The 19,183-nt window shown below is 47.8% G+C and overlaps 1 protein-coding gene across 1 annotated transcript in view; it reads left to right on the forward strand.

The window, feature by feature from the left end:
- The window catches only part of LOC143957101 (NACHT, LRR and PYD domains-containing protein 3-like), a 116,386-nt gene that overhangs the window by 13,609 nt on the left and 83,594 nt on the right, over positions 1-19,183 (forward strand). Inside the window, exons 2-3 of the mRNA XM_077467245.1 lie at positions 6,223-6,279; positions 7,671-7,958. Of these exons, the coding sequence (XP_077323371.1) occupies positions 6,258-6,279; positions 7,671-7,958 (310 nt within the window). The 5' untranslated portion in view covers positions 6,223-6,257. The remainder of the gene's footprint in view (positions 1-6,222; positions 6,280-7,670; positions 7,959-19,183) is intronic.

Consider the following 19,183-nt stretch of genomic DNA (forward strand, 5'->3'; position numbering starts at 1 on the left):
ACACGCAGTCGGGCTGGGAACATCATGTTGTACTTTAACCCTTTGGTGCATAGCTGGGCATTAACTTGGTCAAAGGTTCTGCGGAGTCGCTGCGTTTCCATAGAATAATCTGGAAAGATCATGATCTTTGCATTTTCGTGGTGAAGTTCAACAGCCAGAATATGAAGGTACACGGAGAGGTATCAGGCGGCCCCCTGACAGATGGTATCCTATGGGCTCTTTCCACTGTGAAGTGGGGAGTAAATGGCGCCTGAGGGAGGAGCGTACACAGTAGATGTTCCGTGTAGGCTGCTGAGTTGCGGCCCTCAACTCCCTCAGGGAGTCCCACCAGACACAGGTTGTTTCTACGGTTCCTATTTTCCTGGTCCTCGGTGCGGGCTTCCATTGCCTTCATCTTGACTTGTAGCGTACAGAGGGAGGCATCATGCTCACGGACCGTGTCTTCAGTGTCTCCAACCTTCCTCACCGCTTCCGAGAGTCTATCCTGATATTTATCCATATCTCGCCTGATCAACCCCATCTCCATCTGCATGAGATAAATTTTTGCTGTTAGAGTGGTCTTGCAGTCCCGTGATGGCTTGCATGAGGGCATTAAATTGTTCATTTCCGGGGGGGGGGGGGGCAGCGGATTGGGCTGCTCAGTCTCCAATGCCATGCTGGGGTTGTTACCTGCTTGTGGGCCCTTAGATGGCGGAGGGGTTTTGGGAGCCGAGTTCCGCTTTCGGTTAGTTCTGGATTTCCCCCTTCTCATACCAGTACCTGCCAGCACAAAAAGTCAGATCAGGGTAGTATTACATCCCGTAAAATTTAATAACTAAGCCTTCCAAGTGTGGAGCTCCAGTCACCCACATCCTCTCAGATCGCTATCTTGACCACGCCTCTGATGAATTCAATTTTAGTTATCATGATATAAAATAATGAATGTGAGGGCCTTTTGGTGGGTGTGTTTTTTTTTTGGGGGGGCAGCATTTCATTCTTGGGCCCAGGCAGCGCAATGTCCAGGGCCAGCCCTGGACACGGCAATACTGCAAATACATTTCAGATGTAGAACAAGATCCAGCTTCTCAGTGTCAGAACCTTTAAGTCGACCCAGCAAAACACTGTAAGCACGTTTTAGGTGTAGGTGCGTCCTCCAAACGAGTCCCCAGGCCCTCCTGAGAGACCAGCCTTCATCCTGGCTCTCTCTAGCAAGGGTCCTCCCCTGGATCTTCTCAGTGTGGCTTGGCTTCTTCCACGCAGGCAACACAGCTTAAGGACCCCCTCAGGATTAGTAGGCCCCAAACAGGCCTACTTGCACAGCTCACTGCAGCATCATGTCCTCAGGCCAGGAGGGTAAGAGAGAGCGAGCACATGGTCCAGCCCAAATAAATATCCTTTCCCAGAATGCACCAGCGACTAAGGATCTCCTACTGGGCTGTCTGGAACAATAAATATCCATAGCTCAACCTAGTTTTACTTCTCGTACTGGCCTGTGGTACCAGTGACACCTACTGGCGATAGTGTGAGATGCACAACTTAATTAAGATTAGGGAAAGACCAGATAAACTGTACAATCAGTCTGAGCTGTTTACAGCTCAAGCAAAAACTAAATTTACATTATATCTGCTGGCTTCAGCCTGCTATATTCATTAGAAAGTGAACATTGCGTTAGAATTCGTTTTTCCTGTTTCAGCTGTGGGAGTGGAGTCCTGGCATACTCTGTGTGACAGCTGATTGGAGGAAAGGCACACCCCCCCTCTCCACCTAGGCAGATGAAAGAAGATACTTGCAGAGCTGTGCTGTCAATAGACAAGCTCTCCGCTAATCTATTAATAGCAACCGCCCCAACCCAAATTTTCAGCTGCGCTTATCTCCCGTGTCGGAGAACTTGTCAGAAGTTCTCACGCTGATAACAGAAGAACGGAGCAGCAGAAAGACATGCTTTGGAGAGAGATAAGTAAACACTACAGATATATGTGCCTAGGTCAAATTTCATGAATCAGGTTTACATTCACTTTAAGTGTGCTGTAAAGATGGGATGTGCCTGGCTGTGCAGAGTGGGGGTTCCCATTATAAAGAAAATCTAAGGAAAGTGTTTTCATCTGATACCTCTACACAATAGCCACATGCAAGTCTACCCACAAGCAAGAACACAGTAGTTACCAATATTCACTCTAGACCTCCTGAGACTAGCAGTGACTTAGATCTCACGCTGCAGATATACATCTACGGCGTTGTAGGCACAGAAAGTGCTAACCTTTTTTTAGATAGAATTAACCACTTAAGGACCGCCGTATTGCCATTGTACGTCATCACAATGGCACAGGCAGGCACAAGCACGTAGATGTACGTGCCTGCCTTCCAGCGGGTGGGGGGTCCGATCGGACCCCCTCCCGCTGGATACGGCGGTCCGGTTCCCTCCAGGAGCGATCCGTGATGAGGGGATGGCCGTTGGTTTCTGGCCACCCCCTCTGGATCGCTCCTGGCCAATGACGAACTTCCTCCCACTGTGTATTGTTTACACAGGAAGGAGGAAGTGATGTCATTCTCCTCGGGGCGGTCTTTTTGACCGGACTACGAGGAGAAGACTAAAAGTAAGTGTGCACCAACACTACACTGACATGTAGGTACACACAGGCATTCAGTGTCAGTTGTAACAGTTAAAACTGTCAGGGCAGTTAGTGTTAGGTCCAGGGTAGCCCCCTATCACCCCCAATAAAGATTTTACCCCCTGATTGCCCCTAGAGTTAACCCTTTCACCCCCTTTTGCCAGTGTCACTAAGCGATCATTTTTCTGATCGCTGCATCAGTGTCATTACTGTCGCTAGGTAGCTAGTTATTTTTTTAGGTTCACCGCCAGGTTTTTATATCGCTAGGTACCCCGATATACTACCCAATAATGGTTTTAACCCCCTGATTGCCCCTAGTTAACCCTTTCACCCCCTTTTGCCACTGTCACTAAGCGATCGTTTTTCTGATCGCTGCATTAGTGTCGCTAGTGTCGCTAGGTAGCTAGTTATTTTTTTAGGTTCACCGCCAGGTTTTTATAGCGCTAGGTACCCTGATATACTACCCAATAATGGTTTTAACCCCCTGATTGCCCCTAGTTAACCCTTTCACCCCCTTTTGCCAGTGTCACTAAGCGATCGTTTTTCTGATCGCTGCATTAGTGTCACTAGTGTCGTTAGGTAGCTAGTTATTTTTTTAGGTTCACCGCCAGGTTTTTATAGCGTTAAGTACCCCCATATACTACCCAATAATGGTTTTAACCCCCTGATTGCCCCTAGTTAACCCTTTCACCAGCGATCACAGTATAAGTGTCACTGGTGACGCTGGTTAGCCAGTTAGTTATTTAGGTTCCCCATCAGGTTTTTTTATAGCGCCAGGGACCCCCATATACTACCTAATAAAAATTTGAACCCCCTGATTGCCCCTAGTTAACCCTTTCACCACTGATCACCGTATAAGTGTTACGGGTGACTCTGGTTAGTTTGCTTTTTATAGCATCAGGGCACCCACCATTTATTACCCAATAAAGGTTTAACCCCCTGATCACCCGGCGGGTGATATCAATTAGATTTTAGGGTCAGGGTCTGCGTCGCCCCAGGCAGCGCTAGGTTAGTGCCAGTACCGCTAACACCCACACGCAAAGCATAAACCTCCCGTAGTGGTATAGAATCTGAACAGATCAATATCTGATCTGATCAGATCTATACTAGCATCCCCAGCAGTTCAGGGTTCCAAAAAAATGCATTGTTAGCGGGATCAGCCCAGATACCTGCTGGCACCTGCGTTTTGCCCCTCTGCCCAGCCCACCCAAGTGCAGTATCGATCGATCACTGTCACTTACAAAACACTAAACACATAACTGCAGCGATCGCAGAGTCAGGCCTGATCCCTGCGATCGCTAACAGTTTTTTGGTAGCATTTTATATTTAAATCCGGAAGGCAGTGCTTGGTTTTCGGGGTCCCGTACGTGGCTAGGCTCCCAAAAAGTCCCCCACATGTGGTATCCTCGTACTCGGGAGAAGCAACAGAATTTATTTTGGGGTGTAATTTGACTTATGCCCATAGCATGTGTGAGCAATATAAAAAGTTTGTAATATTCCCGCAACTTGTGGCAAAATATAAAATATTCCATGGACTCAACGTGCCTCTCAGTAAATAGATTGGGGTGTCTACTTTCCAAAATGGGGTCATTTTGGGGGGATTTGTGCTATTTTGGCATTTTATGGCCTTCGAAACTGTGATAGGTAGTGAGGAGTGAAATCAAAAATTTGCACCCTTAGAAATCCTGAAGGTGGTGATTTGTTTTTGGGGTGCCGTGCGCGATTAGACTCCCAAAAAGTCCCACACATGTGGTATCCCCATACTCGGGAGAAGTAGCGGAATATATTTTGGGGTGCAATTCCACATATAACCATGGCATGTGTGAGCAATATATCATTTAGTGACAACTTTTTGTAAAAAAAAAATTTTTTTTTTTTTTTGTCATTATTCAATCCCTTGGGACAAAAAAAAAAAATATTCAATGGTCTCAACATGGCCCTCAGCAAATAGCTTGGGGTGTCTACTTTCCAAAATGGGGTCATTTGGGGGGGTTTTGTGCCATCTTGGCATTTTATGGCCTTCAAAACTGTGATAGGTAGTGAGGAGTAAAATAAAAAATGTATGCCCTTAGAAATCCTGAAGGCGGTGCTTGGATTTCAGGGTCCCGTACGTGGCTAGGCTCCCAAAAAGTCCCACACATGTGGTATCCCTGTACTCAGGAGAAGCAGCAGAATGTATTTTGGGGTGTCATTTCACATATGCCCATAGCATGTGTGAGCAATATATCATTTAGTGACAACTTTGTGCAAAAAAAAAAAAGTTTGTAGTATTCCCGCAATTTGTGGCAAAATATAAAATATTCCATGGACTCAACATGCCCCTCAGTAAATAGCTTGGGGTGTCTACTTTCCAAAATGGGGTAATTTTGGGGGGTTTTGTGCTATTTTGGCATTTTATGGCCTTCGGAACTGTGATAGGTAGTGAGGAGTAAATTCAAAAATTTGCACCCTTAGAAATCCTGAAGGTGGTGATTGGTTTTCGGGGTGCCGTGCGCGACTAGACTCCCAAAAAGTCCCACACATGTGGTATCCCCATACTCAGGAGAAGTAGCGGAATATATTTTGGGGTGCAATTCCACATATAACCATGGCATGTGTGAGCAATATATCATTTAGTGACAACTTTTTGTAATTTTTTTTTTTGTCATTATTCAATCCCTTAGGACAAAAAAAATAAATATTCAATGGGCTCAACATACCCATCAGCAATTTCCTTGGGGTGTCTACTTTCCAAAATGGGGTCATTTGGGGGGGGGGTTTGTACTGCCCTGCCATTTTAGCACCTCAAGAAATGAGATAGGCAGTCATAAATTAAAAGCTGTGTAAATTCCAGAAAATGTCCTCTAGTTTGTAAACGCTATAACTTTTGCGCAAACCAAAAAATATATACGCTTATTGACATTTTTTTTTACTAAAGACATGTGGCTGAATAAATTTTGCCCTCAATGTATGACTAAAATTTAGTTTATTCGATTTTTCTTATAACAAAATTTTCGCTCTTTTTCCATTTATATCGCAAAAAATAAAAATCGCAGAGGCAATCAAATACCATCAAAAGAAAGCTCTATTTGTGGGAAGAAAAGGACGCAAATTTCGTTTGGGTGCAATATTGCATGACCGCGCAATTACCAGTTAAAGCAGCGCAGTGCGAAATTGGAAAAAGACCTCTGGTCCTTAAGGTGTTTATTGGTCCGGGGCTGTAGTGGTTAAAGACAAAAGTACATTTTTTTAAGGTACTGATTTTGCACACTTAACATTTGTAGATGGTCCCCAATAATTTATCAAATCCTCACTTTAAATGTAGCTCTCCAGAACCTACCAATCACTAACATATCAGTACAGTACAGTACCATAGGTTGACCAAGTCTTGGAGTAAAACTTACCAAGACTGGAGAAGCCAGAAACTGGAGCATCTGTATATGGCAACCATTCAACTTCTATTTTTCATTTTCAAAGCTTAACTGAACAAGCTAAAGATGCACCACTGCTCCAGATTCTGTCTGCTCCCATTTTAGTAAATAGCCACCTTGAAATATAGATTTCATTTTTCAATCTTCTTTTTTATCAGATGTTTGATTTTTCATGGAAAGAAGACTCATAGTGAATGTTTTAAATACTGGTATATCTCTTTTAGTGACTATGAAGTGGTGGTGACCTACCGAGCTAGTCATGGCAGCTTCAGCTCAAGGAGGTGAGAATTTTTGTTATATGAATATCTAATTTTTAAAATGTTGATATGTTTTAAATACAAAATCTCCCAAAGAAGTAGCAGTAATAGTAGTACTACTATGCAGAGGCCACATTACGCCATAAGACCACAGTGTATCTTCTAATGAGGACTCTCTACAAAACTAAAGGACAGCCACTCACCATTAAATGACCACCTGGTTAAGAGCTGGTTAATACATATTTGTTAAGTCTCAACTCGAAGTTGATGGTCAGATATTGCTTCAGCTCAATCTCTGGACATCTTCCACCCAATTACTCCCATTTGGCGCTTCTAGGACACTCTATTAAGATTGATACTTCAAACTTCACTCTAGGACACAGGTCTCCAAACAGCAGCCTGCAGTCCCTTTATTTGCCTTTTTCCGACCCCTAGGAAACTATTCCTCCCACTGATATGAGGCACTACTCTTTCCACCAGCACCCACACCAAGAATAAGGCTACATTCCTTCCACTAACACCAACATTGGGGCATAGTTCCTCCCATTGATATATAACGGATAGAACATTATTACTCCCACTAACACTAATGATGGAGTATTTTCCTCCTACTGATACCATCGACACCAATGTTGGGGCAATGTTGGGGCAATATTGATGCCAATGTTGGGGCACTATTCTTTTCACTGACACAAGTGTTGGGACACTATTCCTCCCACTGAATCCAATGTCAGGACACTATTCTTCCCACTGATACAAATGATGGGGCACTATTCCTCCCACTGAATCCAATGATGGGGCACTCTTCCTGCCACTGATACCAATGATGGGGCACTATTTCTGTGGCATTTTCCACTCCCACTGGCCCTTTTTGTTTAGAAAGTTTGGAGACTCCTTATCTAGGATGTTAAACTGAGACGATCATACCTCCGGTGCAGAGGGAGGACCTCAAACTTCCTACAGTTTAGTACAGTCTCAGTATTAAAAATAAATAAAATAAAACGCATGAAAGGACCTTAGCTTCTGAATATCACAATTCTAGGAGCATCAGCTTGGTATCCTAGAGTGAACAGCGACTAGGTCTGAGATAGGCGTAGTTGGACACAGGCCATTAACTGGTTTCTAGGTTTGAATGATTGCACGTACAGATATTTGTTCTTTGAAATGTTGTTGAATTAAATCCTCATTAACCTCTTGCATACCTGGGACTTCAGTGACCACAACAATCCTGGATATACCTTTAGCCCCAAAAGATATAATAGATCAATGGTCAACTCAACCTGCCAACATTATCCAAAACTGACATGTACGTTTATTCAGGGTACTTTTTTTTTTTCTCGAAATATCTGTAGCTCCCAACTATCTATCTTTTATACTGATCAACATTGTACCAAACTCTTTTTGATATTCTTCAGGCTCTGAGGCTCAGGAAGATACTACTCTTGGGGATGTCCTGGCATATACACTTGAGGATCTCACAAATCAAGATTTTAAACGATTTAAGAACAAGTTATCAGATTTCTCTTACCAGGGTGGAAAGCGTATACCACGTGGACGTCTGGAACATGAAGACTGTGTTACTGTAAAGGACATTCTCATAGATTTTTATGGAGATAGAACAGCTCTAGAGGTGACTGTACAAGTTCTCAAAGCCATTGGACTCAAGGGCATTGCAAACAAACTAGTGGAACACATTCTAACTGGTAAGATTATAGAATCTACAATAACATTATAGACTAAAGCTGTCTACATATATTAGCCCTTGTACACACGGTCGGACATTCTGGCAACAAAATCTGTCGGATTTTGTCGAAAACTGGTGTTGCATACACACAGTCGGACAAAGTTGTCGGAAAATCCGATCGTACGTAACGTGATGACGTTATTTCCTTACGACTGGACTACTTTCAGGCTAGTAGCCAATAGCTTTGGTCTTGTAATTTGATCTGAGCATGCGTGGCACTTTGTCCGATCGGAATTCTCTACTAACGATTGGACAAAGTCCGATCGGATCATGTTGTCGGAAAATTTTATAGCCCAGCTCTAAAACTTTGTCGGTCGGATATTCCGACGGAAACAGTCCGATGGAGCCCACATATGGTCGGATTTTCCGACAACACGGTCCGATCGGACATTTTCCATCGGAATGTCCGACCGTGTGTTCAAGGGCTTAGACCTTAACCAGTCCTGCATGCACAGTCCAGCTGTTCAAAAAGTGTTCTTAGGAACAATCATTACGCAAACATTTTTCTGCAGACCTCAACAGGAAACACAGCATCCAGGCCATAAAAAGAACATTTTATGACATTTTAGAACATAAAAAGAAACCTATAATATAAATATAGTGGCTCCCCTGCCTGACATTTTTATGAAAATGCTAGTACACAGGCTGTCATAATGATTTAGCAGGTTGACTACTTTATGAGTCTCTAACCTTGGTCATGGTTACAGATCAGGTAGTTTAGAGGGAAATCGAGGCTTGTAATCCCCATACTTGCTTCAGGCCATAGTCTCTAAAAATACTGAAGCTACTAAATCAACCAAAAATTTGTCATAGTGTGTGATTGGAGGTGAAAGACAAAAAGAAAGTCAGATGTGTTGTGAAGTTGACCATGAAAACAAGGGACAACCTTCTCTTTATGCAGGTTCTGGCCTACACTGGCAAATGCTTACACCCATAAGGAGATGAAGAAGGTTTAGAACTCCTGGATGTTCTTACCTGGAAAGAGAGGGTAGGCTTATTGAGGTGATAAAGGAGATAACTACCACTGTGGTGTCTTTAGGTAACCTACAGTGCTCTGGGGATCCTTTGACATTAAATGCTTATTTGTAAAAGTGAAATATAAAACAGTTTAAAAAACATAAAAAAAAAAACACTATTTTAGTTTTCCTTTAAGGATTAGAGCCCATTCACACAGGGGCAACTCCTGATCCGACTTCAGGTCGCCCCTAGTCGCCTCAGGTCGGACAACATTTAAAAATCAATGTAAGTGAATGAGAGCCGTGTTAATGCACACTACTGAAGTCGCTCCGACTTCAAAAAAGGTTCCTGTACTACTTCTATCCGACTTGTAGGCGACCGGTACCCATTGATTTCAATGGAGGTCGCCTCCAAGTCGGATCTCTGTCTATACGGAGGCGACTTTGACAGAATTATCAGCTCTCAAGAGGGAACTCCACGGCAAATTTCTGAAAAAAATTTGGCGTGGGTTCCCCCTCCGAGAGCATACCAGGCCCTTAGGTCTGGTATGGATTCCAAGGGGAACCCCCTACGCCGAAAAAACGGCGTGGGGGTCCCCCCCAGATCCACACCAGACCCTTATCCGAGCACGCTACCCGGCCGGCCAGGAAAGGGGGTGGGGACGAGCGGGCGGCCCCCCCCCTCCTGAGCCGTACCAGGCCGCGTGCCCTCAACATGGGGGGGTGCCTTGGGGGAGGGGGGGCGTGCGGCCCCCCCACCCCAAAGCACCTTGTCCCCATGTTGATGAGGACAAGGGCCTCTTCCCGACAACCCTGGCCGTTGGTTGTCGGGGTCTGCGGGCGGGGGGCTTATCGGAATCCGGGAGCCCCCTTTAATAAGGGGGCCCCCGGATACCGGCCCCCCACCCTATGTGAATGAGTATGGGGTACAATGTACCCCTACCCATTCACCTGTGAAATAAAGTACAATAAAACACACAACACAGAGAAAAAGTATTTTATTGCACAGCCGGGGGTCTTCCGTCTTCGGGGGTCTTCTCGCCGGACTCCTCCGCTATGTGTGTGTAGCTCTTTTGCCAGCGGAGGAGTCCGGCTTTCTTCCTCCCCGCCGCCGGCCTCTTCTCCCGACTTCGGGGGTCTTGTCCCCCTCTTCGGTTCTTCTGCCGGGCCACCGCGCCTGGTCCGGTGGCCCGGTCTTCTGTCGCCGTCTTCCGTTCTTCTGTCGCCGCCTTCGGTTCTTCTGCCGGGCCACCGCGCCTTCTTATAGCTCTTTTACAGGCGGTGGCCCGGTCTTCCGTCGCCGCCGTCGCCGCCGCCGTCGCCGCCGCCGCCGCCTTCCGTTCTTCTCCTTCTTCTTCTCCTGGAGATGTTGACTCGACGAGCTCTCCGGCCGGAATGCCAGGGACGCGCTCCGCTGCCTCTTATATAGGGACAATGGGGCGGTGTCACATGGGTTGATGTCACATGGGTTGGTCACATGGGTTGATGTCACATGGTAAGGGGGCGGGGTCACCATGTGACATCAACCCATGTGACCAACCCATGTGACATCAACCCATGTGACACCGCCCCATTGTCCCTATATAAGAGGCAGCGGAGCGCGTCCCTGGCATTCCGGCCGGAGAGCTCGTCGAGTCAACATCTCCAGGAGAAGAAGAAGGAGAAGAACGGAAGGCGGCGGCGGCGGCGACGGAAGACCGGGCCACCGCCTGTAAAAGAGCTATAAGAAGGCGCGGTGGCCCGGCAGAAGAACCGAAGGCGGCGACAGAAGAACGGAAGACGGCGACAGAAGACCGGGCCACCGGACCAGGCGCGGTGGCCCGGCAGAAGAACCGAAGAGGGGGACAAGACCCCCGAAGTCGGGAGAAGAGGCCGGCGGCGGGGAGGAAGAAAGCCAGACTCCTCCGCTGGCAAAAGAGCTACACACACATAGCGGAGGAGTCCGGCGAGAAGACCCCCGAAGACGGAAGACCCCCGGCTGTGCAATAAAATACTTTTTCTCTGTGTTGTGTGTTTTATTGTACTTTATTTCACAGGTGAATGGGTAGGGGTACATTGTACCCCATACTCATTCACATAGGGTGGGGGGCCGGTATCCGGGGGCCCCCTTATTAAAGGGGGCTCCCGGATTCCGATAAGCCCCCCGCCCGCAGACCCCGACAACCAACGGCCAGGGTTGTCGGGAAGAGGCCCTTGTCCTCATCAACATGGGGACAAGGTGCTTTGGGGTGGGGGGGGCCGCACGCCCCCCTCCCCCAAGGCACCCCCCCATGTTGAGGGCACGCGGCCTGGTACGGCTCAGGAGGGGGGGGGCCGCCCGCTCGTCCCCACCCCCTTTCCTAGCCGGCCGGGTAGCGTGCTCGGATAAGGGTCTGGTGTGGATCTGGGGGGGACCCCCACGCCGTTTTTTCGGCGTAGGGGGTTCCCCTTGGAATCCATACCAGACCTAAGGACCTGGTATGCTCTCGGAGGGGGAACCCACGCCAAATTTTTTTCAGAAATTTGCCGTGGAGTTTCCCCTTGAGCTCATTCTCTGCTTGGCCGCGGCAAAAGTCGCCTGGCCTGGGGCGACTTGTAAGTCGTCCCAAGTCGCGCTTGAAGTCATCACAAGTCGTTTTGAAGTCGTCCCAAGTCGCCGCTGTCAAGTCGTGTCCAAGTAGCCTGATCAAGTCGCCTACAAGTCGTGTTGCCCCTGTGTGAATGGGCTCTAAGGGTTTAAAAACATTACTATTGTTTCTTTGTAAAATACTAGTTGTTTATTTATGAAAAAGTAGCCATATGTAAGTATATCAATATATATGGTTAGCAGGTAAAAGCAGCCTCAGCTTAATTCATTCAGACCACAACTCCAACATCTTTCTTCCCGTCATTGGGGTGGGTTGTAGTCTGGATGAATTGAGCTGAGGCTGCTTTTACCTGCTAACTAGGGATGAGCCGAACACCCCCCGGTTTGGTTCGCACCAGAACTTTCGAACGGACCCCAAATTCGTACGAACGTTAGAACCCCATTGAAGTCTATGGGACTCGAACGTTCGAAATTAAAAGTGCTAATTTTAACGGCTAATATGCAAGATACTGTCCTAAAAAGGGTTTGGGGACCTGGCTCCTGCCCCAGGGGACATGGGTCAATGCAAAAAAAAGTTTTAAAAACGGTCGTTTTGGCGGGAGCACTGATTTTAATGACGATTAAAGTGGAAAAAAAAAGTGAAATATTCCTTTAAATATGGTGCCTGGGGGGTGTCTGTAGTATGCCTGTGAAGTGCCACGTGTTTCCCGTGTTTAGAACAGTCCCTGCACAAAATGACATTTAACGGAAATAACGTCATTTAAAGCTGCTTGCGGTTTTAATGTTATATCTGGTTCCTGCAATATGGTTGAAAATCATTGAGAAAAATGGCATGGGTAGCCCTCCCTGCCCATTACCAGCCCCTTTGGGTCTTGTACGCATATTAAGGGGAACCCCGTACCCATATTAAAAAAAGGAAATGTGTGTGGCCCCCAGGCCCTATATACTCAGAACAGCAGTATACAGGCGGTGCAAACAAGACAGGGACTGTGTAGGTTTGTTGTGTTAAGTTGAATCTGTTTGTAATTTTCAACTGGTACATTTTTAAAGTGTAGCTCCAGTCAAAACATTTTTTTTTAAGCTTTTTGGAAAACATAGGGAAGGGTTATCACCCCTGTATAATTTGTTTTGTCGTCCATCTTTTTTCATCTCACTTGCTGTTGTCTCCTTCCGTTTGCAAGTAGGAGATGTTTGTAAGTTGGATGTTTGAAAGTAGGGGCCTGCCCTATATGCTCTGCAGAAATGGCGGAACAAGGTGTTGGTGTTGCCACAACATTGTAAGCCCTCAAAGTGACTCTTGGTGGGCGCTGGAGCGCCCTGCTGTGAACGATTATATCAAGAATTGTAATTACATGCCATTGTTGAACAGTGGTAGAAAAATTGACCTTTGGTGGTTGTGGTGCTGGTGCCACAACACTATAAGTCCTCACAGTTACTCTGGGTGGGCACAGGAACGGGCCCTCCTGTGAAATATTATATCAAGAATTATAATTACATGTCCCTGTTAAACAGGGGCAGAAAAATTGGGCCTTAGGTGCTGGTGCCACGACACTGCAACCTCTCCCATATACTCTAGTTTTATTGCAGGAATTAGCCCTGCTACAAAGCATTGCATCAAAAATTGTAATTAAATGCCCCTGTTAAACAGGGGCAGAAAAATTGGGCCTTAGGCACTGGTGCTGGTGCCACAACACTGCAACCTCTCCCATATACTCTTGTTTTATTGCAGGAATTAGCCCTGCTGCAAAGCATTGCATCAAAAATTGTACTTAAACGCCCCTGTTAAACAGGGGCAGAAAAATTGGGCCTTAGGCACTGGTGCTGGTCCCACAACACTGCAACCTCTCCCATATACTCTTGTTTTATTGCAGGAATTAGCCCTGCTGCAAAGCATTGCATCAAAAATTGTACTTAAACGCCCCTGTTAAACAGGGGCAGAAAAATTGGGCTGATGGCATCACCCAGAAACAGAAATGTTCTTCCAACATATCATCGGAGGAGGAAGAGAATAGACAATCAACAAAACAGGACAGTCACTCAGCATCAGCATAGGCAGTCTTGAAGGGATGTGATATTTCAAAAAAAATTATTCGGTTACATCAGCTTCATGTGCTTGGTAGCTGTGGGTGATCCAAGACTGATTCATCTTGATGAAGGTCAGTCGATCAACTGATTCGGTAGACAGCCGCACCCTGTGATCTGTAACAAAGCCACCAGCAGCACTGAAGGTGCGTTCCGAAAGAACGCTGGATGCAGGATAGGCCAGTAGCTCAATTGCATACTGTGCAAGCTCTGGCCAGTGATCCATCCTCAAGACCCAGTAAGCCAGAGGATTTTCGGTGGGAAAGGTGTCCAAGTCTGACCTTGCCCCTAGGTATTCCTGCACCATGTAAATCAGACGCTGGCGATGGTTGCTGGAACCGATCATACCTTGGGGCTGCGGACTAAAAAATTGTCTGAAAGCATCAGTCAGACGGCCACCTTTTCCACCGCTCCTTCTGACCGATGCCTCAGCAACACGTTGTCCAGGACCAGGAGTTTGTAACCTCCCAGTCTCTGGGAACGCATTGCACAGACCTTTCTGCAAGGCCTCCCGGAGATGTCTCATCCTCTGCTCCCTCTGCGATGGCAAGATAAGGTCGGCAACCTTACCCTTGTACCGTGGATCAAGGAGAGTGGCCAGCCAGTAATGGTCCCTCTCCTTGATCCGAAGAATACGAGGATCCTTCCGCAGGCATTGCAGGATCAGGGAGGCCATGCAGCGTAGGTTATCTGAGGCATTCAGTCCGGAGTCCTCTGGGTCACTAAGGACAACATGATCTGCAGCTACCTCCTCTCAGCCACGTACAAGTCCACGTGTTTCTTGGGACTGTAAATCATCCCTACAAGACTGCTGCTGCTGCTGCTGATGCTGAGTGCCAGCCTCCACCTCCATGCTGACACAATCATCCTCCTCCTCCTCTTCCTCCTCCTCATCCTCTTCCTGTGTGATGGGTGGCACAGCAGGAACACTGTCTGGATAAAGGGGGCCTTGAGAGCCAAGGAAGTCCTCCTCTTCCTGCCTCTGTTCTGCCTCAAGTGCCCTGTCCATTATTCCATGCAGCGTATGCTCCAAGAGGTGGACAAGAGGTACAGTGTCACTGATGCATGCACTGTCACTGCTCACCATCCTTGTGGCCTCCTGTGGTGACAGGACAGTGCATGCATCCCTGATCATGCCCCACTGGCGTGGTGAGAAAAATCCGAGCTCCCCTGACCCTGTCCTGGTGCCGTAGTCGCACGGGTACTCATTGATGGCCCTCTGCTGCGTGTGCAGCCGCTGCAGCATGGCCAACGTTGAGTTCCACCTGGTGGGCATGTCACATATAAGGCGGTTCTTGGGCAGGTTCAACTCCTTTTGGAGCTCAGCCAGCCGAGCACAGGCATTAAATGATCGGCGGAAATGCACACAGACTTTCCTGGCCTGCTTCAGGACATCCTGTAAGCTGGGGTACCTGCCCAAGAACCGCTGCACCACCAGGTTAAGGACGTGAGCTACACAGGGCACATGGGTCAGTTGTCCCTGTCGGAGGGCGGAGAGGAGGTTGGTGCCATTGTCGCAAACCACCATTCCTGGCTTAAGCTGGCGTGGCGTCAACCACCTCTCGGCCTGCCCCTGCAGAGCTGACAAAACATCCACCCCAGTGTGGCTCCTGTCCCCCAAACAAACCAGCGCAAGCATGGCATGGCATCGTTTTGCCTGCGTACTTGCGTAGCCCCTGGAACGCCTACGGAGCACCGCTGGTTCTGAGGACAGAGCACTGGAAGAGGCCATGGAGGAAGAAGAAGAGGAGGGGGTGGAGGAGAGAGGTGTGTCACAACCAATAGTAGCATTTTGGAGGCGTGGTGACGGAACAACCTCCAACACTACTGCACCTTGTCCTGCATCCTTCCCAGCTGCCAGAAGAGTGACCCAATGGGCCGTGAAAGACAGGTAACGTCCCTGTCCATGCCTGCTGGACCATGAGTCAGCGGTAATATGCACCTTACCGCTGACCGCCCTGTCCAGCGAGGCAAGGACATTGCCTTCCACATGCCGGTAGAGAGCCGGAATCGCCTTCCGTGAGAAAAAGTGGCGTTTGGGGACCTGCCATTGAGGAACCGCACATTCCACAAACTCACGGAAGGGGGCCGAGTCTACCAACTGAAAAGGCAGCAGTTGAAGTGCTAGCAATTTAGCCAAGCTAGCATTCAACCGCTGGGCATGTGGATGGCTGGGAGTGAACTTCTTTCGCCGGTCCAGCAGCTGGGGCAGGGACATTTGCCTGCTATAATCGGACGTGGGTGTACTGCTAGCAGAGTGCCCGGAAGCACTTGGCTGTGACACACCTAATTCTACACCTTCATTCCTCTCAGAGCAGGTTTCAGAGAGGACTGAAGGTCTAGTGGGGTTGGAGATGCCAGCTGATGAGGAGCAAGAAGAGGTCCGCTTTGTTCTTTGGTGTGGGTCTTTGAGGTACGCTTGCCAACGAGCTGCATGGCAGGTCAACATATGTCTGGTCAAGAATGTGGTGCCCAAGCGGCTGATGTTTTGGCCACGCGAGATACGCTTAAGACATATGTTGCAAATAGCAGCGGTGCGATCTGATGCACTCGTCTCAAAAAAGGCCCACACCAAAGAACTTTTAGCATAACGTGCAGAGGCAGCGCCCTGCACAGGCGGAGCTCTGCGGTGTGATTCAGTCAGTGTGCTGCCCCTAAGCTGGCCCCCGGAGGGCATCCTGCCTCGTTGGACATGTGCCTCCTCCGCCTCCTCTCTCCTACCAGGCACCCACGTGGAGTCAGTGCCCTCATCATCCCCTCCCTCTTCATCGCTGTAGCAAACCTGGTAGTATGCTGCAGCTTGTGGAACATGACTGCCAGATTGCTGTCCTTCTTGAGCATCCCCTCTCTCTGCATTCATGCTACTGCCTTCCTCTAGCTGAGTGTCATCATCAGAGGCTACAAAACACTGGGCATCCTCCTGGAGCATGTACCCAACACTGTGCTCAAAGAGTTCAGGAGACTCCTCAGGAGGATGTGGTGGGTCTAGGGAAGGAGTCACTGATGATGACATTGAGAGGAGGGAAGACGATGTGTTGGCAGCTGCTTTGCTAGTACCCTGAGACTGGGTGAGAGAAGATGAGGAGGATGAAGAGGGCTTGGTCATCCACTCTACCAAGTCGTTGGCATGTTGCGGCTCAACATGTCCAGCTGCCGAAAAGAAGGACAAGCGTGTCCCATGGCCACGTGCTGATGACAATGCACCGCGTCCACGACCAGCACTGTTGTCTCTAGACACAGAGCCTGCTTGTCCTCTTTTATCGGCTCGTGTCTGTCTGCCTCTCCTTGCTGGCCTTCCAGACATGGTAATGGCCTGAAGGGAGTTGGGTAAAAAAGCAGTTGGGTAGTGTATATTGTGCTAGAGGCACACAACACACACTAACTCCTGCAGATGCCTTTATTATAGAACACCAGAGATAAAGGGGTATATACAGATGTATACTGTGCTGTGCTGGAGGCACACACAACTTCCAATAACTCCTGCAGATGGCAAGTGGGCTCAAATAGAGAAGAGCTATGTAGGTGGATATAGCGGTGTGTACTGGGTACAGAGCACGCAGACAGCACGCACTAGCTCCTAACACTACTGACTGCAAGCTCTATTATAAAAGATAGATCACTAGCTATATAGGTGAGGTGAATATAGTGGTGTATACTGCGGTCAGGGCACGCAGACAACAACCACTACACAACAGCAAGATCGAAAATCGTCCGAAAACGATCGGTGTGTACTGTGTTGAAGGTACACAGAACACCCACTGCTTCAGACGCCAACACACTACACAAGGCCGCCGCGCTGGCGGCCTTATATAGTGTGGGGCGTGCACTACACAGCCTGAGCTATGATTGGCCACAGGCATCCTGCCTGTGGCCAATCATGGCTCTCCTCGCTGCTGGCGCTGCGATTGGCCAAGCATGCGGGGTCACAGTGCATGCTTGGCTAATCATGAGCCAGCAATGCACTGCGCCATCGCAGTGCATTGTGGGCCGTGAGCGCCACACGAATTTGGCACGAACGGACCAAAACGTTCGGACTTCGCCGAACGGACGAACAGCCGATGTTCGAGTCTAACGTATGTTCGACTCGAACACGAAGCTCATCCCTACTGCTAACCACTCCAGCCAGGTGAAGTGTGCGGTGGCCAGGCTATCTCTTCCTATTTCTACAGGATGCTTTGGGTCTGGAGGGACCTTTCCTCAGACTTCACCCTCACTAGCCAGCAGCATCCAACTCATTGGACCCTGACAGCCTGAATGGGAACCCTTAAGCAATTATTATTATTATATAGGTTTTATATAGCACCAACAGTATCATGGGTCACATATAAAAACTAGGGTTGCACCGATACCAGTAGTGGTGTTGATACTGAGCATTTGCATGAGTGCTCGAAACCAATACCTTTGTGGTACCCATATAAAATAAATGCACTCAAATTGCACTGTAAAGAATTGCATGCAATTTGAAGAGGAATGCAGTGGGATTCCTGTACGAATTGCATGCGTTTTCCAGGACCACCTATGTGTGAACCAAGGCTTGTCATAGTTACTTCAGCCTGGGATTTGGACAGGAATCACACTGCATTTCTCTTTAAATCGCAAGCAATTCTTTGCAATGCGATCTGAGCCCATTCATTGTGTATGGACTCAAATCGCACTGCTAAGGTATCGGTACTGGGTATTGGCGAGCACATAACCAAAAGTTTCGGCACTCGTACTCACCGGTAAAAGGAAAGTTTTGGGGGATCCCTAATAAAAACTATAAAACACATAGTAAGATGGGACAAAAGGAGTCAAAAATCCTAAGTCAGTGTGAAGTCCTGCAGAGCCTTTTTTAAATGAATTGCCAGTTAAAGAAGAACTACCGTCTTTTAATCAAAGTTAACTCCTCAGGGGACAAAGGACATACAGTATAGCACTTGGTCCCATTCTGATTGGTCACCCCATTGTCCCCAAAGCCTACCTCTATATGCTTTCTGAAGGTCAGCCCCCGTGTGGGGTGAGATACAATCAGCTCAAGGAACATACCCCTCTCAATATTATAAATGAACAATCAGCAATGTTTTCTCATTCATCAAAGTAAAAGATAACTCAAAGCAGCGGATCTGTATAAAGTCTCTGCCAATGCAATGTACACTATAATTACCAAAAGTATTAGGGTGACTGCCTTTACATGCATATGAACTTTAATGGCATCCCAGTCTTAGTCCGTAGGGTTCAATATAGAGTTGGCCCACCCTTTCCAGCTATAACAGCTTCAGCTCTTCTGGGAAGGCTGCCCACAAGGTTTATGAGTGTGTCTATAGGAATGTTGGACCATTCTTCCAGAAGTGCATTTGTGAGGTCAGGCACGGATGTTGGACGAGAAGGCCTGGCTCGCAGTCTGCACTCTAATTATTCCTAAAGGTTTTCTATCGGGTTGAGGTCAGGATTCTGTGCAGGCTAGTCAAGTTCCTCCACCCCAAACTCGCTCATCCATGTCTTTATGGACCTTGCTTTGTGCACTGGTGCGCAGTTATGTTGGAACAGGAAGGGGCCATCTCCAAACTGTTCCCACAAAGTTGGGAGCATGAAATTGTCCAA

The sequence above is a fragment of the Lithobates pipiens genome, unplaced genomic scaffold (assembly GCF_037356315.1).
Source record: "Lithobates pipiens isolate NorthernLeopardFrog02 unplaced genomic scaffold, aLitPip1_a1.2 Scaffold_51, whole genome shotgun sequence".
Lineage (NCBI taxonomy): Eukaryota > Metazoa > Chordata > Amphibia > Anura > Ranidae > Lithobates > Lithobates pipiens.